The sequence below is a fragment of the Cinclus cinclus genome, chromosome 1 (genome assembly GCF_963662255.1).
Source record: "Cinclus cinclus chromosome 1, bCinCin1.1, whole genome shotgun sequence".
Classification (NCBI taxonomy): Eukaryota; Metazoa; Chordata; class Aves; order Passeriformes; family Cinclidae; genus Cinclus; species Cinclus cinclus.
In genome coordinates, this window is record NC_085046.1 from 10,520,012 (window position 1) to 10,545,091 (window position 25,080).

A 25,080-nucleotide genomic window follows, 5' to 3' on the forward strand; every position below is an offset into this window, starting at 1 on the left:
AAACTGGCAGCTCATGCCACAGCAAGCTGAACTACTATTTGTTCTGATTCATTTCACTGTGACTGCATCAGCCTGTTGGTTATAAAACCTCTGTCTAATTATCTAGGCTGACATCTTTTGGGTTTTGATCCTCTCTCCCAAACTTTAAAAAAAGTATTATTTTCAAAAGTGAGGCTTTATTTTCCCCTGTTCTTTAAAAAGAATACAACAAATCTAGAAGTTCAAAACACATAAGGTCTCACACAAATCCATCTGGGTCAGTGGGACTTAACAAGAAATGCTATGTTTAAAAGCTAAGTATGCAAGGACAATTCTTCTCTGTCCTTTGTATGACCACAGATGTCTGGGGAAAGGAAGGGAGAAGCAAAGGACTGACTGCTGAAGAAACAGATCTCATTATCAGAATTTTTAAAGGGATCAGGATAAATACACATTTAAAATACTGTTGACTAACCTTAGGTATGTGCAATTTGAGAGTTCTGATGTGTAAGCACAAGTGCATCTTGCCTTAGATGGTTCAGACAGTGCTGCAGAAACCAAATCTACGTGTGGCCTTCAGGATACAGAGAATTCATCAGTGAGCTGCCAACCTAGAGCCAGTTGCAATGCCAGTGTACAACTTTGTGCATCCTTCAAGACCATAATATGTGAGAGACACACTGAATGGCAGAATCAAAGAATGACTCGTAGAATCATAGGATGGTTTGGGTTGGAAGGAGCATGAATGACCATCTCATTCCAATTCCCCTGCCATGAGCAGAGACACCTTCCACTGTCCCAGGTTGCTCAAAACCCCATCCAACCTGGCCTTGAACACTTCAGGGACTGGGCATCCATACCTTCTCTGGGCAATCTGTTCCACTGCCACACCACTCTCACAGTGAAGTATTTATTCTTAATATTTAAACAGAATCCACTCTCAGTTTAAAACTGTTATCCCTCATCTTATCATAAAGAATCCTTACCTGTCTTTTCTGAAGCTCCCTCTAAGTAGTGGAAGGTGCTATAATGTCTCTTCAGAGCCTTCTCTTCTCCAGGCTGAAAAATCCCATCTCTCTCAGCCTGTCCTCACACAGGAGGTGCTCCAGCTCCCTGATCAAGTTCGTGACCCTCTTCTGGATTTGCTTGAGCAGGTCCACATCTTACTTTTGCTGGGGTTCCAGAGCTGAACATAATACTACTGGTGGGATTTCATGAAAGCAGAGTAGAAGGGCAGAATCAACTTCCTTGACTTGCTGGCCATGCTTATTTTGATACTGACCAGGTTGTGGTTGGGCACCTCCTTGAAATTATGCATAAATATTGTTATTTTAGGAATGTCTCACTTAATCAACTGAGAGACTGGATTAAGACAACTCTACTGAATTCTCTATTTCTTCTGGCAAACAAAAAAAAAACAAACTAAAAATACAATCTATGTGAGTGTAAAATGAAACAATTCCTTCAGAAGAGAGCAAAAGCTTGGGATTTCTCTTCAAAACTGATTCAAAGAAATTTTAGAACAGAATGTCATAGTGAAGGATAAAATTAAAATGGTTGATTTCGCTGATTGTCAAATAAATTCAAATGCATTCTACAGTACCACTAATAGGGTTTAATACCACTTGTACTCCTCCTGAGACTGCCTTTTCCATTTTACAGAAGAATCTAGTCAGCATCTAGTACATTCAAAATTCTGCCATCTCCCAACATGCGAAACATCATTTCTGCTTTCTATGGTACCTCATATAAAGTACATGTACTACCCTGAACCATGTCTAAGGTCAGACACTGATGACTTCTACCTAGGGACTGGTCTTATTCTACAACAAAGCTGCCCTGTAGGAAATTATGCCACTCGTTCTTTTTGACATCTGCCTGTGGCTTTCTGTGTTTCATAGCAAATGACAGACTAAGAGAAGTGTTCTCATTGCTGACCACTCACAGCCTGGAGCACCTGAACTGAATTTAGCACTGTGTGAGATGCACAGAGGCCCTTGTAGTTTTCTACTTACTAGAGTATGACCTCCTGAAACAACTGATTTCTCCCACTTTATGTTAATTATAAGGCTTCCAGTTGCTACTACAGTATTTTGCTTCAGGACAGAGATGAGATCCTTAGCTCAGCATGCAATGGGGGATTTGACTTTATTAAATATAAAAGAATGGGAATTGTTTTCCTCTTAGTTTAGTTAAAAAATAGCAAAGCCTAAGGTATGCCATGCCTGTATGGGTTCACACTGAATCTAAGGCATGTCTTGAAACAGTGTTTAGAGGTCAAGTATTTAAAATACCTTAAATCTTATGCTAACCTGTTTCGTTACTTGATTTTGTTACTGCTGATGTGCTTTTTTTCTTTGAAGCCTAGGGTGGTTTATGAAAGGAGGGCATTGAAGGGACGAGGAAAACACCAAAAGGCTTCCAACATCCTATAGCAATCCAGACTATAACCCAAACAGAACTTGTGATCTGAAACTGGGACCTTTCACAGATCCTGGAAAGAGTCTAAAACAAATGCACTCAAAAATAATGGCTCCTCAAATGCTGTAATGATAGATGCAGAGTTTTAACATTAACTAGTTTGAGGTACACATTGAAATGGCCTCTTTTCAAGTATTACTAGGAAATGTCTATGAAAAAATGAGTGACTTAAGGTGCAGGATATGAAGGAAATATGTGTCCTTTTTTATTGTGTGAAGCTCAACAACTTTTTCACCCTTTCTGAAGGGTTTTGAAAGCTTTTTACTCTTTCAGGAAAGATATGAAAGCATAGTCTGTGCCTTAAATAAAAGCTGAAAAGCAAATGAAAAGAATCCTGATTCCTTCTCTTCTCATTCACTGCTTTCCAAGGCCCTGCATGAGAAATATTAAAGTGATTGTTTCTTAACTACATGAAAAATTGCAATATTATTAAAAACCGTAAAAGGCAAATTAAAGAAATGCAATGGGATTTATGTGTGTGCACATGTGTATGTATGTTTACATACTTCTTTGATCTGCTTCAATAAACAGCCTTATGCTGGTACCAGCAGATAAAATAACATTCTCCCTGTCTTTATCTTATAATCACCACCCAGCATTCCTCATGCCACTAATGATCCCCTCAGGCAGGAAACTGACCATGGAAATTAATAGGAACCAAACCAGCAATTCACAGTTAAAAGTAGAACTGCAGAGGCCAGAGCAGATCATGGTATTCTCAACTATCTGGTGAACAATTCAAGAGTTAAATGGGAATCAGGACAGGATTGCATGAAGCCCATTGTCAGCATTTCCTGAGTGTTCAATAGTTAATCTGAAGCTAAACAATACACAAAATATATTTTTTCTCATGTTCAGTTCGTTTGTACTTTAGTCATTTAGGAATGGGGAGTTTCAAAACCAGGGTGTGAGTTGATGTTATTTAACAAATTTCGTAGGAACATCCCCATGACATAGGACTTTACTTTCTGTAATGTTTCTTTACTCATTTTTCTTTTTCTAATTTCTTTTCTGATATCCTCTTCCAGTAATGCTCAACCAGCCATTCACTTTTATTAGTAAAGCTAAAATGAATGACACTAATGTGAACAGCATAAAACCTACATTGACCTACTTTTATTAAATGAAGGAGAATAGGTGTGATAGATTGTCCATTTTCCTCTTCCATTGAAAATTACTGGTATTTCCTTGCCATGATCTATACATACAGGTTATGCTTAACTGTTTGAAAGCAACACAAATATAATACACAATATGTTCTTATTCATTCTCTGTTCTGAATTACCAGCAATTCAGGAAATAGCCAAAATAGGTTCCAAAAATTGGAAAGGGAAAGAAAAAGATGGAACAAGGCAGCAGACCACCAGCTTGACACAATTAAATGCTACCTATGAAGTCAGTATAACCCAATGACATTTTTTAAGAAAATTACTTACCCTCAGGCAGTTTTCTTCTCAGGTAATTTTTGCATTTTTCTCTTCTTCACGCTGTCCAATTTTAACAGTCCAATCCTGACTGAACTGCTGAGCGTTCCTGTCTAGCACTGGTTTTAGCAGAATAGAAATGCCCTTTAACCACCTCACTAAGGTTTGCCAAGAATCACAGAGTTAGGCCAAATAATTAATTCCTGTGTGACAAGACCTAATGTCACAGAAGTAGCCTTTGGAAGTTCACCCGCAGGTTGCACGCTTAGCTTCTGCAATGCCTAAAAATAACACTTAATGCCATAGGAATATTGCTCTTTCTTTTACAACAGCTACCAGGAGATCCCAAATCAGATCAGGATCACATCATCCCAGGCATGACTTTAAGGTCCCTAAAGGGCTCACAGCACTAACTGATTAGAAATAACAGTGATGACAACTACTCTGTCTGTCCTGGCAGACTCAGTGCAGAGGGGAGGCAAGCGGATTGCCACAGTCACAAAAACAACAGCAGCAGAGCCAGAAATGAAGCTTGGGTTTCTTGAATTTAACAAGATTATCTTTCTAATGAGCTTTGCAAGCAAACAAGACACATGTGCTACTACCCAACTGGTTCTACTGTATTTCTTAAGATGAAATTTAAGAGCAAAATGATAAAAGACCTGCTCTGAAAAGTCTGCCTTAAAAAATCCAGTTTGAGGTATCAAGAAAAAAATCAGCCACTCACTACCTACAGATACATGCTTTGGTGGGGGGGGGGGGGGGGGGTGGTGTGAAAAAGTCAGCTGGTGTTCACAGATGATTATTTTTTAATAGTTCTGGCCTCAAAGCAGCAGCTCACATTCCCACTATTATAGGGAAGGAGGAAAGCAGAAACATATCAATCACTCAACAAAGAGGCTTGTCAAGGAGTGCGTATATTTCTTTTGTAGCATTTTCTTCTCAGCAGCTGCCCACATACAGTCTATCAGGAGATATCTCAGGTGTCCATCAGACTATTCTTCTGCATCCTCTCCACTGCTGGTGCTTGAGCTTAATTTATTTGTCAAGTGCTCATTTGGGAGTAGGACTCATTGGGAGGAACAGGGACAAATGTGTTCATTTCATCATGATACTGGCCCATCTCCTAGCTTTCTGTCAGCCTGCAAATATTTACATCAGACCTGCTGGATTTCTGCATCTTATAGGATTTTTTTTTTGCAATTAATTCAGTCTCAATATTCTCCTCATTTCCATACTTTTCAAATGTCATTTAATCTCTTTTGATCTGCTTCCATTTCTTTTCTCCCTTCTCCCTCTTTGCTTTCATGCTCTTTCTGAATTTTGAAATGGATTTTGTTGGTTGATAGAGACATTTGAATTGCTTTCAGAGACTGGGCCTTGGAAACATAGTATAGCAGCTTGCTTAATCACATTTCTCACCAAGAGCCTGTATGAAAAGGGTGATACACAGGGTATGAGGTTGCAAAGCTACTAGTGAAGATGAGCTAATGGACCCTGGCCAGGCTTAATTAGAGTTTCTAAGCCAAACCTTTCCCTCCTCTGACCATGAGTGTGTCAGCCTATCAGTTTTATAACAGCTGTCAACCTCCTCTGACTAGTTTGTCTTCATCTTTCCTATTTTATGTGTTGACACAGCACCAAAAGAGTAATTTCCCTGCAGCCAAGGGGTCCTTCATTGTGCAGGAAGAACAAAACTGCCTCTTCTAGAGGGCACCTGACTCTACCCCAGGAGGGGCCATGAGTGCCATGAACCACTGCAAGCCTTGACACCCTGCACCTTAGGGATCTGGAAATCTGGTACTTCAAAATACGCACACTTTTATATGTCTATGTATGTATAATAGATACACCCACCCCCAAAAAACAAACAAAAAACCCCCCAAAACCTGACCACCTTCCCCCCACCCAAACATGAACCTACACTAACAAGAAAAGTTCCAAACCACCACCACAATAAATCCACTGCTGAAGTGTTGGCACCCAACATGAATTGCCAAAGAGGGCAGAGTGAAACAACTTCTTTTTCTATTTCAAACTAGTTTAGGAAGGCTTATCAATTGTGTATGTGTTTCCCAGTGGAAAGCTTCCAACCAGCTGTGCAACATGTAAATCAAAATATGCCTACTTAATAACAAAGGCTTGTTTCCATCAAGATGGATGCATAAATTGCTTTCTGCCTGAGGATAAAGAGTAAAGAGGACTGGTCTTTAGGTGTGTAAAAAATGGTAAATACTTTTCTTCTGCTTTTGTTCTTTCGCAGCCAAAAGCATCTTAAGAGAGCCATCTGTTTCACTGCCACAGAAAAGAAAAAAAATAGGGTTACCAGGCTGCCTGTGCTTATTCATCCAGTTTTACCTTGAGTTAAATGTTGGAAAAGTGTCCCCATTTAAAAGGTTTTAGTTCTGCCACTGGCTATGATAAAGGCTGCTTTTCTATCCACAGCTTGGCTTGTATATGTTTTTTTTTTTTAATTTCAGCTAGAATTGCTAAAGAAATTACACTATTCTAGTGTAAAATGAATGGGATTTGCTCATTTTAGTTTATTATCCTCATCTGCTTCTCTCCACTAAAGAAGAAAGTCCCACTCATCCCCCTGCCCTCCCCTCACCCCCAGAGAAAGTGGCAATTGTACCATTAAGCCTAGAGTGCTTTACATATGCAAACACAAACACAGTGCTTACAGCAAAGATCTTTCCTATCCATATGTTCATCTCCTTTCCTTTACCTAAACCAGACGATTACCTCAGCAACTCAGCTGTGTTATTGAGACATTTCAGCGTGAAATTTGTTTTTCCTCACTGAACTTTAAGCAGAATTTCAAGTGCCAAGTCTCCAAAGCCAAGTGGGGCTATTAAGAGATAATTACTAATTATGCTAATTTGAGAAGTTGTGCTATTTCTTTCCCTGGTCATTTTATCTGCAGCTCTCCTGAGAGAACAGTCCCCATTCAATGTTAATAACCTTTCCAGGCTAAGCATTCAATGGAGGACAGTGTGTCCTAAACCCAGGAATATTTTATGGTTAATCTAGATATGTGCCTGTAAATTAGAAAGAGAAGCAAGTTGCACTAATGCTAATGACTTACGTTATTAATTTTTTGCAGTAGCAGAAATATCTGATTCCTCTCCATTCATATATTGATATAGCTGATGGTTTTATTTTAAACCGAGTCCTCAGTGACTTGAAATATTCAGTATGCCAACAATCTCAGTGATCATTTTCTAATCCTACCTATTGCAAGCTCGCATAATAATAGATAAAAACAGAGACAAGATTTGATTTGCATTTCCTAAAATGTCTCATTTATTTTTGCCTTATTTATGTAATAGTATGAAACAGATCTTTTCCAAACTCTATATACCTTTTTTTTCCTTTTCTTTTTCGAGACAGTGGTTATTGGATTGATTACATTAGTCTGCAGACTATGCTGACAGAATAAGAGCCTTTATTATTTCTTTAAAGAAAACAGTGACTTTAGGTTTTATGTGATGTATAATTCCATCTCTGTTTGGTGGAAATATATAGATATTTTACACCTTTTATAATTTGTGGAAGAGCAGTAATCAGAGTCTTCTTGACTTGGCTGCCTTCCCAGGGCAGAGCTCCTGGGACAGTCCTTGTGAGGGTTTGCTAAAATTCTGTTTCTCTGCTCCTCAGAATGATCTCCCAGGTAAGAACACACAGTCACAATGTCCAGGATCAGGGGACTCTCCATCAAGAGCCTGTGGCTGCTCTGGTGTGCCCTTGAGGGCCCATCCCTGCAATACCTGGGCTCAGACACCCCTTTGGATGGGAGGCGTGCACACCTAGGGCAGCTCCTGGTACAGGCTGCAAGGTCACCCTCTGCCAGCACAGCATGAACCCCAGAAACACTCGGGACAGGTTACCCACACCTGGAAGCAGACACAAGACACACCGCACTGGAGAGGGCAGAGCAGGGCACCAGCAGCAGGTGGAGACTGTCCCCTCCCCTTTAACCAGCCCTAACGGGAACAGGGGCTGTGCTTCCACCATAAATGAACTCCACTCCTCACTGGAGTCCATCATCCCGCTGGACCGTTTTCTCAGCGACCTGGCAGGGTTTTAAATGAGCAGGGTTCCTCTGAACTCCTTGTTCACAGCCACTGGCGCTGACCCAGCTCTCCTTGCCTGTGTCCCCAGGGATGCTGGCAGGGAGTCACACAGCAGGACAGCAGCTTTGGCCTTGCAGGGCAGGGGGACATCGGAGGGCAGGGGCTCCAGCATCACAGACAGCTGCAGTTCCTTCCCACGGCTTGTCAGCTTGCTCAGCCGTCTCTGCCATCCTGGCTGCGGCCAGGTGAAATTTCTCCAAAATCCCCTCACTGCCGCCTGACGGCACCAGCTGGAACATCCTCTGAAGGCCAGGCCCTGCCCTTGCTGCACCCACGAAAACATTTTCAGCAGAGATGACCTCTGTGAACACCAGCCGCAGATGCTCTGATGGGAAGGCAATGCTGCTGTGCTGCTGGACCAGGGCTCACACCAGCAGCTGGGCTTAGAGGCTCCAGAGCTCCAAAGGAGAGGGCAGAAAACAAGAGACATCCAAAATGTTTTCACAGGAATTGAGCTTGTATTCTGTGGGGTTTTTTTTTTTGCATTTTGCAGCATCTAGATGCAAACTAAGGTAAGTCCCCCTTCATGCAACCAAAATAAAAATAGGACGGAGTGACAAAACACCGAAGGATGGCAGCTTTTGCTTTAGTTTTTCACTATTTTAAACCCATATATCCACCTAAAACCAATAGGTGCATTTTTTTAAATGGCAGAGAATGTAAATATTCAAAATCTTGGGTTGCACCTATTTCTGGAAAATGAAATGCACAGCCCTCAGACTCCAGTTCAGTACTCCCGGTGTGGGAGTGGGAGGACTGCATTCACATGAGACATGAATTAGGGCCTAAAAATATGTCCTAGTAATAAAGGAGAAGCTTATTTTAACTTCTGGCATTGCTAGTTTCAGAACAGAGCTTCATTTAGAGGAAATCCATCTCGCAAGTGTGGGAATATGCCCCCAAAGCCCAGAAAATCATCAGGTAAGACACAGATCTTCCCTGCTGATAGGGCTGGGGGGGACCAACAGCCCATTACACTCCCACCATTCCACCAGGAATATACACAGAACCATGGCTGTGTGACTTCCCCTAATTGCAGCTCTCACAGGTCCGTGTGAGCACATCCAGCACAAGTGGCTGCTGCTCCAACCAACCTGATCCCAACCCTTTACCAGCTCTTTAGCACACACCAAACTGAAGGCCCTGACTTGCACCTGGACAGACACACATGCATTTCATGGATGTCTTCATAAAACATAGTTTTCTGGCCATGGAAAGCATGTGCAGAAGGTGACACAGGTGCAAGTATCACATCAGCTCTCCTGCTGGAGGACAGGCTGTTGGTAGGTGGGGTCTTGCATCTCCCCTAAGTCCTATCAAGTCTTGGGTCATCTTCTAAAGAAACACTTGACCCAAAATTTAGCCTCACCAAGTCACAATGGATACCAGCTAAGGGCAGCAGCCAGATTGCACCTCCTGGGAGAAGAGAACAATGCAACTGGGCAATGCAAAGTTGGAAGGGAAAAAACATCTGCAAGAGAGATCTCTAAAAACAGAGGCAGGCAGAAGAGGAACATGTCATTTCTCCTGAAAGGCCTACTGAAATATTTAAAAGTAATTCTTCATGGGGAAAGAAATGAGGGCTAGAGACTATTTCAAAATGCAACAGGGCCCTGTTGGTCTCAGCCACACTTGCTTTCTGCTCCATGGGAAACTGGCAGACTGGAGTCACAACCCCAAAAGGATGCTTCACATTGCTAATTCTAGCAAAAATGCAGTTTTCTGCACATGTTATTTCTTATTCATGGTTGAAATTACTTTTTAATCTAATATCTGCAAGGATCACAGAGAGTTCTGAAAGAAATTAAAAAATCAGTTCAAAAAGTAACTGACATGAGCTGTTTTCTTTCCTCCTATAATTCCAGAATGAAAACACTTATAACTACATTATGTTACAGCATCATTCCAAAACCTGCACTAACACTACTGCAAACCTTTCAGGGCTGCTGGAGATTTTGGAAGATTTAGGTAGCATGAATATCAGAAAAGTGTATTTGCAAGAGACATCAGCAGCTTGGTGACACCATCTAATTTATGTAAGAAATTATGTACGGGAGAGCCTAAATACACCCCATGGTTCAGGCCAAAGACAACACAGTCCTCTAGCTGGACACAACACGTCAGTATCAGCTGCAGCAGAACGGAGAAGCGAACTCAACTGCGCATGAATTATGTGACACTTGGAGACAGATAGCTCCTTTTGGAGAAAAATAAAACCCTCTGTGTGATGCTACCTGGTGTTTGAGATTGTGACTAGGACAGTAGGAGGGATGAGCAAAGAAATTATTTTATTCACCACTCTTCTACCTGTGCTGACAAATGTACAATGTGTTGGGAAAATTTCCACTATCTCTTCATGCTGTGAGTCAGTGAGGGGGAAGAGAAAGACTGCCATGCCAAGGATTCCAGCTGGATATAGGTAATGACAAACAGGTACCTGATCTCCCTTCAATCCCTCAGAATCTTAACCCCAACTATACAAAAAAAAAAAATGTGCAAGCAAGGGCAGCTGGGAAAATTTCTCCCTTCAGAAGCTATGAGCAAACAGGCTTCACGTGGAAATCCTGACAAGCAGTTGAGGGAAGCTCAGACCTGAGCCTCTGAAGAAGGATGGTCCTTTCACTGTCAACAGCAGCTGGTACAGCTGCAGGTCCTTTAACGGGATTTTCTGAAAAGCACACATATTGGCATCTGACAATTGAGTGAAAATGTTGGATTTGTTTACTTACTGCAAGTAAACAAATATGTTTATATTTCTATCTCACACCTTTGCAAAGAAAATTTTGAAAATATAAATGGATGAAAGATCTGCAAAAGAAACATTTCATCTATTATTGTCTTTTTTCACCCATGTGGACATCTGAGGTCCAAAATTCTAAAAAAAACCCACAAGTTGTGGACTCCTTGATTTCTGCATTTTCCCATGGCCCATCTGCATGGATTTATTTTCAGGCTAAGAGCCCAGATAATGCAGAACATAACATTTCACCTTTAAACCCCTAGTTATAATAAAGAACAAACAATAATCATGATGGGTACAAGATGCAAAGAGATCAAATACAAGGCAGATGTTCAATCTTGTCTTTTCAGCTGAGATTACAAATGGTCTTAGCCTAAGAGAAAAATTCAGAGCCTGAAAGTGAAGGTTTGCTAATTAATCAGTTATAATGGTATAGGGAATTACAGAGCACGATTAAAACACACTGAAAACAGGAAAGACAAAGGAGGAGGGCAAAGGGAGAATGGAAGAAGCTCTGTCAACAGAGAAACATCTCTACACAAGCAGCTGAAAATGATGCAGCTCATAAAAAACTTGTGCTTAAGAATTACAATCCAACAACAACAACAACAAGACAATGTTATGAACTAAATTAATTCCTGGAAATTTGTTCCAATGTTTATTTTTTAAAAAAATACAGGGTTGGATCCAAGCTCCTTATGAAGCTAGGACAAAACTTCCATTGAGTCCAGCCCTTTATATAAATATGAATGTACATTAATAAAGACGTTGCTGGAGCACATATTGGCACATTAGCATGCATAGTACTAGAGAGTCTGTGCTTAAGTATATAAATAGAAATTGAATATAAACAAATGCATTAATAGCTTTGAAGTTCTATTCATAACAAAACAGCATAGAGAAATTATTAGCATTTTTACATGATGATTTCTGCCTAAGTCAGATACTGAAGTGCTACTGATACCTACAAGGCATTCAGCAGATGGGGAGAGTGGTAACTTCTGTGCTAGACAAGTGTATTTTTAAGCCTCCTTTAAAATTAAATTCTGGTGCCGTCCTGTAGGGATGAACTAAGGTGCTTTCCTGAGTGTGCAGTTTTAACTTCCTTGCTTACTCTATGAAAGTAATTTGGCAGTGATCCTCTCCTGATAGCGCCAGTTAGCATGACTCCAATCCCTATCAAAAATTATCACCAGGATCAATCTGTGCTGAAGACAGTGTGACTGCCCATATGAGAATGTCCTATGGGATGTAGGTCCCATAAACAGTAGGGCCTGGTGCTCCTCAAAAAAAAACAGATTCCCGTGTAATAGGGTAGGATTAGGCTTCTATACTCTTCATCCTGATTCTGCTCTCAATCCTTCTCTTTTTTTCTAGTGGAAGCAAAAAAGGGAATAGTTCTTTAATTTTTTTTCTCAACAACTTAACAACAACATTGCATACATATTTGCTGTAATATTATCTACTCAACTGAAATTAATCTACAACTTTAATGGATGAAAGTGGATATGATACAAATGAAGATAGAAAAAGAACAATTCTAGTCCTTTTCTAGTTCTGGAAAGTGAACACAATAAAGTGATATCCTATTGGAAATACCTTCGCTTACCATTTATTCAATTTTAAGCTATATTACAAAGGCATAGTTTATTTGTGTGGTGTATTACATCCACTGAGAGACCTGCATTTGTTCAAAGTATGAAGTTATTCCAGATTTAAAACTGTAAGAGCAAACTAATGTAAAAACATAATGAAATCACCTTCAAATCTGCTTATGTTCTCACTTTTCATACAAAATTATTTTCATCACATAAATAATCCCCCAAATTTGTCTGAGATTATTCCAGCAAATCCCATACCAAACAAATCCTAAAACATGCTCCACCTGTTAGTGAAACTATCATAGTAATTGTCTGGGCTTTTATCTAATGAATATGCATTACAGCAGTCAAAACAAATTCTATCTTAATCTATATTACTGGGGAAAGTTTCTGAAACAAGCTGTTGCAGAGAAATTTATATAACATGTTGTCAACGTTCAGCAAAGACAAGCCGTCTGCTAGAAAGGGCTGATGGAAACAGTTTCCTGCTTTTGGTCAGGGAGATGCTTTTGTGCTACCCTGAAGCCATGCTTTTGGTCTGAGGTCTGCGGAGAGCATCACATCCCCTGGTGCCTTCAGCGTGCCTGCCCACCTGTACTGCACCTCCCTGCAAAGCCTGAGATGACCGTGACTGAGAAGTGTCTTTTTGCCATGTGGGCTTCTGTGAGTCATCATCTCTTCTACAATGTGCAAACTCACTGACACCTGTTGGGGCACGGGGAAATGACTGATGGAAATTCAGCTGACTGCCTGCTCAAGGGCTGTGTGTAACTGCACCTGCAGGCAGGCGTGTGCCTGGCACCAGCAGCTGCAACAGAATGGGATGGGGCAAACCAACAACAGGAAGGGTAGTGGGAACCAAGATTAGCAAGATTTGTAAAATTAACCAAGATTAACAAACCACTCTTTCCCATCTACTGCCTGCCTGTAAAGCACACATTGCTTTTACTATAATGGCCATTGAAAGAATAATCTCTGCCTCTTATCACGACTTTTCACTGTCTCCCTTGTCTGCCTGAAGAGCACAGGAACCAACTTTATGTGCCAGTGTCAGAGAAACATCTACTCAGCTCAAGAACTGTTAGCGAGATCAGTTTAGATATGCTAAAACAGAACAAGCCCTAAGAAATATATGCTGCAAGAAGGTGCATTAAGAATTTATTCTGTATGTAGAAAATATTTAGGAAAATAATAGTAACTTCTTATCCAGTTTCTGATTCCATGAAAAAACCTAAGCACCAGCACATTTGTATGCAGATCTTGTTACTTATTATTTACTGCTTTTCTGAGCAGCAATGGAATGACTGAAGAAGTGATTTTGCTGAACCAAGGCCATATGTTACCCCAAAGACCTTTGATGATATATTGGTCCTCTCCAGGCACCAATCTCATATATACTTTCCTTTTCATAATTTGTATGAATAGCAGCTGCTTCAGTAGGTGAGGATACAAACAAGGGAACTAAGATAGTAAAAAGAAGGGGAGGATGGAGAGGGCTTTTTGGTAAATAAGAAACCAACTGAAGAAGTGCAAACGTGGATTTTCAGGGTTAAATAGACTTTTATTTTTGGAGTGATTTTTTGGAGCATTTGTCATTATCTGTATTGAGATGGCTTCTGTAATGTTTAATTCATTCTCCTGTTAAAGCAGCACTCTGCAAGACCCAAACCAGTGTAATTTGTTGCTGCTTGGTTTCAGTTAACTTCAGAGACAATTATTTTGAGGCAAAAGTAAAATAATAATGCATGAGGAATATATATATATTTTTTTAATTTTATAAATTACTTTCCTGGACTCAGAAATGAGTGCTTGGTTGTTTTTTCACCTTAGATGTATCTGCCACACTATAGTCAAAGAATTATTGTTAAAGACAAGAGTGAATTTAGAGTGGTTTTAGCTAAAGTGGAAAAGTCTTTTGGTCTGCTGAAGAGCTTCTGCATAAACAAAATTGATGAACTACAGGCAAGGTACAAACGTAGGGACAGTTACTATTATTTTTAAGCAAAATGAAAGTGATGAAATTTAGAAATTAGGAATTAATCCTTGTGAAATGAAGTGATTAATCTAAAATGGTAAATCTCATTGAAAAAAAAAAATCTCTAACAGTTTCAATGAATTCCATAAGCAAATGCTGGCAGCATCTGAAGGAAGTAATGTAGATGACAAAACCGGAGTTATTGTGGTTACTCTGCAGAGTTGTCTGCAATGTGCTGCTTAATACTGAAAAAGGAATTGCCTTTTAAATGTAAGCTTTCATACATTGAAACCTCACCTGCAGCACCTGTAACAAGCCATTCTGGGAGAAATCTAAAGCCCTGCAGAATCTGAGGAGCAAATGTGATTTAACACAACAGAAGAACCGGATCCCATAGTTTTGTTTACATACAAAATAGATAAGTAAACACAAAGCCCTCGTCTTTCTAACACCAGCAGGCAGAACTGCCTCACCATGCCCTAGCAGGCAGGGATTCCCTGCTCTGCCTGCTGGCACAGGGCTCCCCTCGGAAGAAGCAGCTCCCAGGGACTGCTGTGTCACACAGGCACCTGGCAGTGCCAGAGCCAAGCCATGAGATCCAACTACAGCTGCAACACAGCTGGAGCAGGGATTGGTACATACCTGAGCCAGGTTTGTTGGACACTTGAAACTGGAGCAACACACCCCTGCATCCCTCCTACCTCTTGCTAATGAATTTTGTAACAGATTAAGTGGTCTGACTCAATTTCCCTCTGGTAAACTGGGTGAATATGACCTGTCTGCATGTAAGAGTAAATAAGTAGTTTGAGCATGTACCCAGCAAGATTACATTGATGACATTTTATTAACTCTGGGCAATAAGAATCCTTCCTGTCTGGGATGAGTTGAAGCTACCTGAAGAGAAGGATGAGCTTACCATTATCAGGGAAAAATAGTCCAATGTGCCTTACATCATAAAAGCACAAATTTAATAAGGGATTCAGTGTTAGCCTTCAGGAAAATCTGACAAAATACCTTTGTCTATGGCTTCTTACCACATTTAAGCAGAATAGAGCACTTGCTTAAAAATGTGTCTGTCTTAACTGATCTATATAGCAGTGTTCTGTTAAACTATTTTGTTACAAACCAGACTTCTAACTGCAAAAGACTATTTCATTTCTGACTATTCAAAAACTGTATATATTTTTTAAAGCCCCAGGTTTTTTTGGGACCTAATAACCATCTTCTGCTATCTGGTCCTGTTAGTAACTTACTGCCCATTTTTACCTTGCAGTTTACACCTTGTGCTGTAACATGAAAAGAATTTTTTTTTTTAACAAAATGAATGCAGAGATAAAGTCTCCTTTTAAAAGAATCTAAGAGGGTACAAGTTAACCTAGAAAGACTAGCTTTTGACTTGTTCTGGCAGAACTGAAATGCTTCACATTATCCTGGAACACTCTTGTATATTCCATCTTCTTGTGTAGGAAAGTTAAAGGATTTGCACAGTGAAAAAAAAACAAAAACAAAAAACCCCACCAAAAATCACAGCATCAAATGTCTTGTGCTTATGGATTCCAGCTGAAGGCACAAAAAGTCCTCACTGGGGGAACAGAACCAGTTAAAGCAGTTCTCTGTTTCACAACTGTAAAGACTGATCATTACAAACATGAATTGCAAACAAGCCAAGTACCTTGATTTTAGAAAAGACAGATTTTACAACAGACATGCATCAGATGCTTTAGTATAAATAAATGATAAACACAGGTCAATCAATAATCTTTGAAGCAGTTGCAAGTAGAAGAAACCTGCTGTCAGTGGTATTAAAGAACATTCCCTTTTTGTACTGTTTCTTTTAAACTCCTAAATCCACAAGCAGCAAGAGCTGAGCTCCAGTTGAATTAGCGTGCACTGCTCAATAATGAGGCACTGCCGACCATTGCAGCCTGTTTCCCAAAATCACCATTTATATGGACACATAATTAGCAATTCATGATTGACAGGAAGAAGGGAAATTACAACCTGGAAATCAGCTAATGAAAGTTAATTTTGGGTAGGTTTTGTTCAAGAAGCCCTGGGCAGTTTGTCTGGTGGTTTGCGGCAGGGCTGCTGGCACAGATGCAATATAGAGCATGAGCTCAAAGTTGGCTTCTTCTCTGTTAGTCCTTCTGTAAGATTCAGCTGGAGAAAGATCAGCACACAAAGAAATTTAACAAATCCACCTTTTTGGTAAAGGTTTGGGGCTTCCTGACATGAGTATTATGGGTTCCTGCACACACACCTCTCTTCACCATGCTGAATTACTTAGCTACTCAAAACACACACCTACACAAATGGAATGCAGAAATATGGTAAAGGTCTGGCTTATAAGAAGTGTCTTTCATTTCCTTATTTCTTACTCAAAAAAAAAGAAAAAAAATCAATCCTTGTGCAGTTGTGCCTTTGTGATCTGTCCATAAGACAACTTACTGCATAAAGATCACACACAAATACTACAAGATTTTTTATGCATACACTTTTAAAATTACAAACTCATACAATCTGGATAGATGAACATGAATAAACACAAATTATGTAAGAGTATTTTATTTTTACATAATTAAACAAAATACTTCAATGGAATAAAAAAATTCTTCATATAATTTGAACTCTACAAGCTTTAAGACCCTTTGTCTGATATAAGCTGGAGTTTATTACAGTCATTCCCTTCATACAGCTAGACAACTATATTTCACACAAAAATGTATATATGTACGTATACATTAAGGAACAGACAAATGTATGTAGAAACACAGTTCTGCCACCCTGACTGATAATGAGAAGTTTCAATTTCAAACTTAGTCTGAGTAGTGGCAGCAGAATTAGGCTTTATATAAAGGTAACACACATTATTACAGTTGGCTTGAAAGCCATAATTTTACATTTGTTAAATCCAACTATTTAAGGAATAAATAGCCATTTCACAGTCTCCAAGAAGTGGCAAGAAGCAAGCAATTGCATAAAATCAGTTGTGTGTAAATCCGTAAGAAGATGGGAGATAAAATATCTGTCAAATTCTACTTATTTCTTCCAACACTTCCCAGCAGCTTTGACTCTTCATGCTGATGTTTCATTAGCATTTAGAGAAAAGTGATTCTGTTAATAATTCTGAGCACCATTTCTCTTGCAAGGAACAAAAAATTGGGGGAGGGGGGGAGTCACAATTTAGCACAAAGTATTTTGCTGAGATCTACTTACTGCTCGTTCCTCATTCCAGACTCACACAAAAACTGCCACCAGCACATAGTGCAGGTTTCAGAAACAACGCTCACAAATGGCACAGCTCCAAAATCAGACACAGTAGTTGGTTTAGCATTGAGACCAAACCCAAACCCAGCAGAAACACTTTCAAAAATACAGATTAGTTTGCAGGGGTAATCCCCTATGACACAATATTCATCTGATGACGATGTACTGGCAGTCATGCCAGTACCAGTGGGGTTTTTCTGCTTAACAAATCATCATGTGTTTGTAGAATTTGTTTTCACCCCCTTTTATTCCACCCTTTTGTTTATTTTTTTTTAAGAGAATAAAAATAGGTGAGGTGAATTAATTTTTATTGTAATCATCCTAACCTCACTACAGAATCAAAGAGACTAGGGATCAGTCTCAATTTCCGTCTATTTTTACATACACCATGAAGGGCGTTGAGTGGAAACAGAGAAAAAGGCGACTTAAAAAGCTCTCAGGAATATTCCAGGGAAATGTGCCTGCCTTGCTCCCAGCTGTGTTGCTGGTTTTGGGAGGCACACGGCAGGGACGTGCATGGCCACGGCCGTGAAGCCAAGCAGAAAGGCACCTCCTGAACCGCTGCCACGCCATGGCCTCGGCCGGGGAAACGGCACAGTGCGAAAAGCTTCTCCGTGAGCAGGAGCGATTAAACTGCCTGCAAATCACCTTTCCACCTAATCCAAGCGAGTCAGCAGTCAGATAATTTCCTGAAAAAGAGGATTCATATCTCATATTAAAAAAATTAAATCCTTCTTAATGTATCCTACCCAAAGCCAAAGCCTACAGTCACTGAATTGAGCATCAAACTTAGTAGCCCGAGTCCCAGCTGAGCTAATCAAATACCTCAAACTCCCTACAAATAAGTTTTGTTTTTCCATACCTCGAATGAACAAATTTCCCAGGCCAGTCTCAACAGAAAAAGTCCTTCCACTTCTATTAAGCATGCTGAAATTTTCCTTCTTTAAAGGCCTCTGTCTCAGTAAATAAAAAAATCAGGAATAAATTAGAGTAGCCTCTTTACCTTCTTTATAATCTTTATTCTTTAGTATGATTTTACTGTATCCTTTCTTATGTTTATCTTGAAAGTAAACAATATAAATCTTATCAATTTTCTCTACTGAAATTTTACACATCTCTAATCCCTTTTGCCATATGTCTCTGAATCCTCACTATTTCTAGTATGCATTTGGGAGCTGGAACAGCCAGATCGAAACAGAATATACTCAGTGAAAATATACCTTTCATTCATTAATGTCACGGTAATATCTTCAGTATTAGCCATCCTGCTCTTTATGCACTCTGCCCTGCTCCGTGCCTCTCTTGTTACCACGCTTTGTTTGGCAGAGATTTTCATTAAACCAGCCATGGTGATGTCCAGTCCTTAGTCCAGAGTCTGTATTGTTAATTCAGGGTCCAAAAATACATCCTCATATTTCAAATCTGCTGTAAGAAGCAAGAAATTTGAGACTGATCGAATGACAATAACTCCATCCATTTAATGCTTTCTGTTAAAGCATTAAATTTGGCTATTTTATGACTCAGAGAGGGTTGCCTATTAGTATGGGTTGACAAGCTGCTTCCGCCAGTTAAAGCAGTCTTTTTAATATGTTATATATCACAAAATGCTGTTAAAACTCCTCCGGGTTGGCTGCTTCGTTTCAAATTCATACAGCGGGGAACAAAGGTCAGCCACAGCAGAAAGGTAAGCTCTTCATTTTACTATTGGAACTTACATAATTTGCAGGCAAAACAAGCTGTTTTACACAGTAGACGTCAAGTTCATCACAGATGCCTTGAGAATGATCTTTCTACTGATGCATATCAGCCTTTTTTGTCTGGATAACTAATCACTTACATGGAAAAAATGGTAAACTGCCTGAAAGGTTGTACAGATAGTTAGCTGTAAACACAGGGATCAATTTGGGTTCATTACTACTCGCAAAACCTATGCAATATTGGCCAGCAGGAATTCAAAAGCAGTACAATTAACAGAGATCAGACAGATATCCTCATGTTCGCTTTTTTGAGGCTTGCTAACCTATAAGGTGTTAAAGGAACCTAAAAACACAGTTTGCACAGACCTTTGGTACTACAAAAGGAAATTTCATCTGACCTTTAATTTTTAGTGCAGCATTTTTCCATTTGTAGGGTTATTACTCCAGAAAGGGCTGCCTTAAAGTATTAAAAAAAACTCCATTAATGCCACTTAAACTTGTAAGCAAAGCTCTCCCCTGATGGGAGAATTTTCCCATGCAAGACACCTAGGAGAAGCTACAAAATTTTGAGCAGTATGAAGTGATTCCCAACAGTAGGATTCTTTGCCACTAGCTTTATATGGCTGTGTATTGCCACTGAGGAAAGTAAAACATCTGACAATATCTGTGCTCAGAAAGGCAAAAATTACCATATATATTATTGCTCATGTAAGACGTGGTCAATATTCATACCAGTGCTTTTTCTAGTTACATAATTAATACTTTGAAATAAAGTTGAAGTATTTTGTTCTTTGAAAGTAAAATACACCATTTTATTGTCTTCACAATTACATGCTGTTCTCTTTTAAAGTAAAATACACCATTCTATTGTCCTCACAATTACATGCTGTTGCTAGGAAGTTACAACTCTGCTATAACCTAATCGTCTGCTATTTAGATATGGACTCATGAATCCCATATTTTTATTCTAAATTTAAGTTCAGTCATCGTAGCTAATGTCCTTGATGCTATCTCAAATTGCTGTCATTACACGGATCACTAGAAATTGGAGGTAATAGTAAAAAAGAAAAGAAAAAAGAAAGCTACCAAATTAGATGATGGATAAAGGTTTAATCAATTTAATTTTATCACCAAATCCATTCCCTTCCTCTCGAGCTGTCAGGGCACGAGATAAGCGGAACACGTCATGAAGCACAACACAATCCTTTTGTGGGAAAGGAGTTGTGTCCCTGAACCTCGCCAAGATGAAACACGCTCATTTATTACTTTGGCACTGCAGGATGATGAACCACCAAGCTGGTTTCCTCCCTTCATCTTCAGCACAATCTTTCTATTTCATTAATTTTTTCCATGGAATTTCATTTCACAATCATTTTGCCTCTCTCACCCACTTGCTGCCCTTATTTAGTTTATTCTGTCAACTTTTATTTCATGTCCCATTGTATCAGCAGCGACTCTGGCCATGGCTTTCTACCACATCAGGAATACCTGATGCCCTCCTGCTTCCAGTATTTAACTTCATTCAGTATCCCTATAAATGACATTGCAAATAAGGTGGCTGGCTTATTTGTTGTCTTACACTAGAAAATAATAACTCAGAAGGGTTATCTATCCAATTCCCTATTTCATACCTACTTTCTGTGTGTTGATTCCTAAGAAGTTGCTGGAGGCTGCTGAAGTGCGGCCTTTTTAATATGATCAGCAAATGGCAAATCTGCTTTTGTTTGGTCTACTTGTAATGACTTATGTGGGAAAACAAGCTTTTTTTCAAAATCTGTACTGCAGGCTATGAAACGGGCACAAGCTGTGCTGAGTTCTGACAGTACTCTGCCATATTCCAGAGCCCTGAGAAAAAACAAGAAACCACAATCACAGTAACCACCTATAACCCCTAAATATTTAAAACTGATTTCTCTAAATAAATAGGCATAATTTTCTCTCCTCTGGTCATTTTATGCACACTGATTAAAAAAAACACCCAACAACTGAAAACCAAACAAACAGAGAGGGAAATAAAAAATATCTATTACTGCTGCCACATGAAATTAGTATGCAGATAGTCTGTCAAGCATCCATACTTATTTTTCATTAGATCTTTGCAAAATTTAAGATATTTACTTCCTACTGGGAATTATCATACTGTTCCAAAAGACTATGAAAATATTTCTACCTATACTAATTTAACACATAGGTCTAAATATCCACATTTTAACTTTTTAGTGCACATTTTGCATAGAGTGTAAAACTGAATAAAATCACTCTGTAAGTCTATGTTTGCAATATGATATTCATTGCCTAGACATTTATTGTTAAGGCAGGATCTCACTGAAAGAGTTGCTGGATTTCATAAGCATGAAAATAAGATGCATGCAAAATAATTACTGGACGATGATATTGTACACTGGAATAATTTTCAGTGTCCTACACTTATAAGTGCTTGTATTATTTGCATGTATGGATGCTCTCTCTCTGACTCTTATGGCATGTGTTTTATACATATAGATAGACAGACAGACAGACAGACAGACAGATAGATAGATAGATAGATATTTTTTAGGCCAAATGCAGAAGGAAATTCAACTACTCAGAGAACGCTGTTTGGTTTGCTTGCTTGAACTTGCTTTCTGCCCCCAGGAAACTCCTAAAACAGAGCATCCAGGTATAAAAGAAATGAAGTGCTATACCCACACACACAAATTTATAATTCACACTAACCAGAGCAAAAAGATGACTGAAAACATGGAAAGTAAAACAGAAGGGAGAAGCAACACTTAAACAGTATTAAATAATTGTTTCTACATTCCTAGATATTCTATTAAGCAACGTCTCAACCTGGTTTTAAGCACAGTTCATATGTAACATGTATAATAAAATATAGTAAGTTGTATAAATAATTTGTTTACTCCATTTCCTTAAGGACTGGGGATGTGACAGATAAATTCATTGCCTTACTTTCTGTCTAATACTCAATTTAAATCTATAGTGAATTTCTTTGCCTACTCATGTTCCTAGGTATCCCTGCATATGGATGTGTAAACATGTATGTCTAGTTACATACTTTAAAGCAGCTACTAAAAGCATTCCTACCATAAACAAGACATGTTCTGGAGAACAGTTAAAAGCAAATGTCTTTGGTCTAACTCTCTGCAAAGACTGTCTCACAATCTATTAAAACAGATCAAACCTGCAAAATAGTGGAGCCCACAATAATTCTCACTAAAATAGTAATTTAATAGCCTAATAAACATTTTCTTGTCTGGTTTCCTGAACAGTCTGTTTGTTAAGCAACACCTCCTTATGAGGCACCATAAAAATAAAAGAAAAAAAGATGCGCACTAAACGAAAGAGCATAAGAGTAAAATCCAACAGGTTTTATAGAGGGCATGCCTTAAGTTACAGGAATTTTTTGGCCAGCATGGTTTTATAGGAATGTGTATTTTTATGAATGTATACTGTGATCACAAAGAAAAGGAAAAACAAAATCATACAAACACAAGTCTGTAATTAGTACACTAACCAACTACATTATTTGGAAAATGGTTACAAATAGCACACGTGGAAGAATAAAAAATGAACACTTCAAGTGCACATTCTATTCACACTGGTCAGTTAAGCACTTTCTAGAATGCAATCCACCTCCAGCTGTACATTCTGCAAATAGCTGTCAGCTACCAAGTTATTGTTGAGCAAGTTTTTGAGATTCTTCTTTTTAAGACATTCAACTTCCACCTTGTTTTGGCAAAACAAAGCAAAAAAGGATGCATCAGAAAAGCGTTATTGAAAGACCCTAACTTTTTTCTGCTCTTAATAAAATTAAACCAAGCACCTTTCCTCCATTGCATAGATTAATGGTTTATGCTTTTCTCCTGGCCATGTACATGTCGCTAAAGCTAGGCTTCCATAGGAAAGTAGCTTGGCTAGAACAGATCAGCATAAAAAAGTCCGCAGAGCACAACTTGATAACAGGGAAATTTAAAGGGAACTGACTATGCAAGCGCTCCTTCCTGAGTTTTAAAATTTATTCTGTAAAGCCAAGTAAAAGGCAGCCTTTCTCACCAGGTGCTTTAATATGCTAAAAGCCCAGAGTAATGAGCTGAAGTTGCACACCTACTCGAAATCCTGATATAGCTGCATGTCTGTTGTTTCTACTTGTGTGCAGGTCACTATTTGTTAATATGATTTTGAATACAGAGAGTTAACAGATGAAAGCAAAACTAGTGACAATCAAATGACACAGCCTAGCATTTGGCCCGTTTTTACCAGCTACTACGCAAAAGATGATTTGGCACCTTTCTAAAAAGTTATCAACTACTGCACTTACTGACTTCACCATAATCAAGGATTAAGAGACACTTAGCTAATGGCAGGCACATATAAATTAGGTTTTCTGGAATCTGAAGGAGAAACAGCGTATCCAGAGCATCAGCCTGAGTGCTAGCTGACTAAAACTTGTGTGAGTACCACACAGAGATCATAATTACACGTTAGATTATGTTTACTATTTGGATAAACGCTCGGACTTCGCATCTCTGCAGTTCAGCGCCTTGCAGCTGGGCATCTCTGGCACTCTGCTCCTCAAATCAGTTTATTTTACTTCAAAGTGCTCACAGCCGGTTAACTTCGTCTTTTTCAGGCAAAACATCAAAAATCAGTGTCATCCCCTCTCCAGGAGAAAGCACGACATCCTTGGGAAGAGCTGTTATCTAGGGCATATTCCCTGTTCGCAATGACATCCCGTAGCTTCACTTTTCCAGCTCACGGTAATTAGCGCCTTCCTAACCAAGGCTCGCTCACGGGCGGGGAACAGCACCGAAACACAAAAACTTGGTAGACCTCGTCTAGAAAAGGAGAAAAGCGGTAGTTCGGAGGGCGCGACAGCCCCGGGGGGCTCCGCGCCGCGCTCCGTCCGGGCAGCGGCACCTCCCGCCCGCGGGCACCGGGCCGGGCGGGGCGGGCCGGGGCTGCCGGAGCCCGGGAACGGCCCCGCTGCACCGCGCTGCCCCGGACGGCGCCTGCCGAGCCCTCCCGCGGGTTCAGCCTCGGCCCGGCACGGCGCAGGGAGGGCGGCGAGCCGTGCCCGGCCGCGGGGACAGCGGCGGCCGCTCCCGTCCCCGGCCGGCCCCGAGCACGGCACCGCCCGGCCCGGCCCGGCCGTCGGGGCAGCGAGGGGCTGGCGGCGGCGAGAGCCGGGCGCTGACAAGAGAGCTGCGAGCAGCCGATGCTGTGCAGGTGGCAGGCGGACAGAGTGGGAAAAGAAATATCAGCAAGAAAATTGCACGCCTCTTACCTTTCCTCTTTGATCTCCTCCTCCTCCTTCTCTTGGACTTGCATCTCAGCTGCCCGCTCGGCCCTCCCGACGCCCTGCCGCTGCCCAGGACGGATGTCATGCCGGTACCTCAGCGAGCAGCACGGCGCCGACGTGCTCTCCTCCGGCGGAGTTTCTCCTCGTTCTGGAGGCGGCTTTTATAGGGCGGTGGGTCGGGCCGGCGGGGCTGTGCCGGGGCTGTGCCGGGGCTGTGCCGGGGCTCCGCTCGGCGCTGCCGCCGCTCAAGGGTCGCGCCTCCGTCCCGACGTGCCGGGCCCGGCCGGGGCGATGCCCGGGGGCGCCGCCGCGGCTCTGCCGGCCCCGCGCCCACTTTTTGCACCTCTGCGAGTTGCTGGGCACCGTCCGCTTTGAAGCCGATGGTGCGGGGGTGGGGGGGGCGAGGGGGGCGGATTTGCTGCTGCAAAGTCTCCCGCAGCCCAATCGCTCCCGCCGCCCGGCGCTGACATCAGCTCCG

At 40.6% G+C, this 25,080-nt stretch overlaps 1 protein-coding gene across 1 annotated transcript in view; it reads right to left on the minus strand.

The window, feature by feature from the left end:
- ADARB2 (adenosine deaminase RNA specific B2 (inactive)) overlaps nt 1-24,687 on the minus strand; it is a 298,964-nt gene extending 274,277 nt beyond the window's left edge. The window contains exon 1 of the mRNA XM_062493910.1: nt 24,588-24,687. Coding sequence (XP_062349894.1) covers nt 24,588-24,687 — 100 coding nt within the window. The remainder of the gene's footprint in view (nt 1-24,587) is intronic.
- Nucleotides 24,688-25,080: the final 393 nt, after the last annotated feature.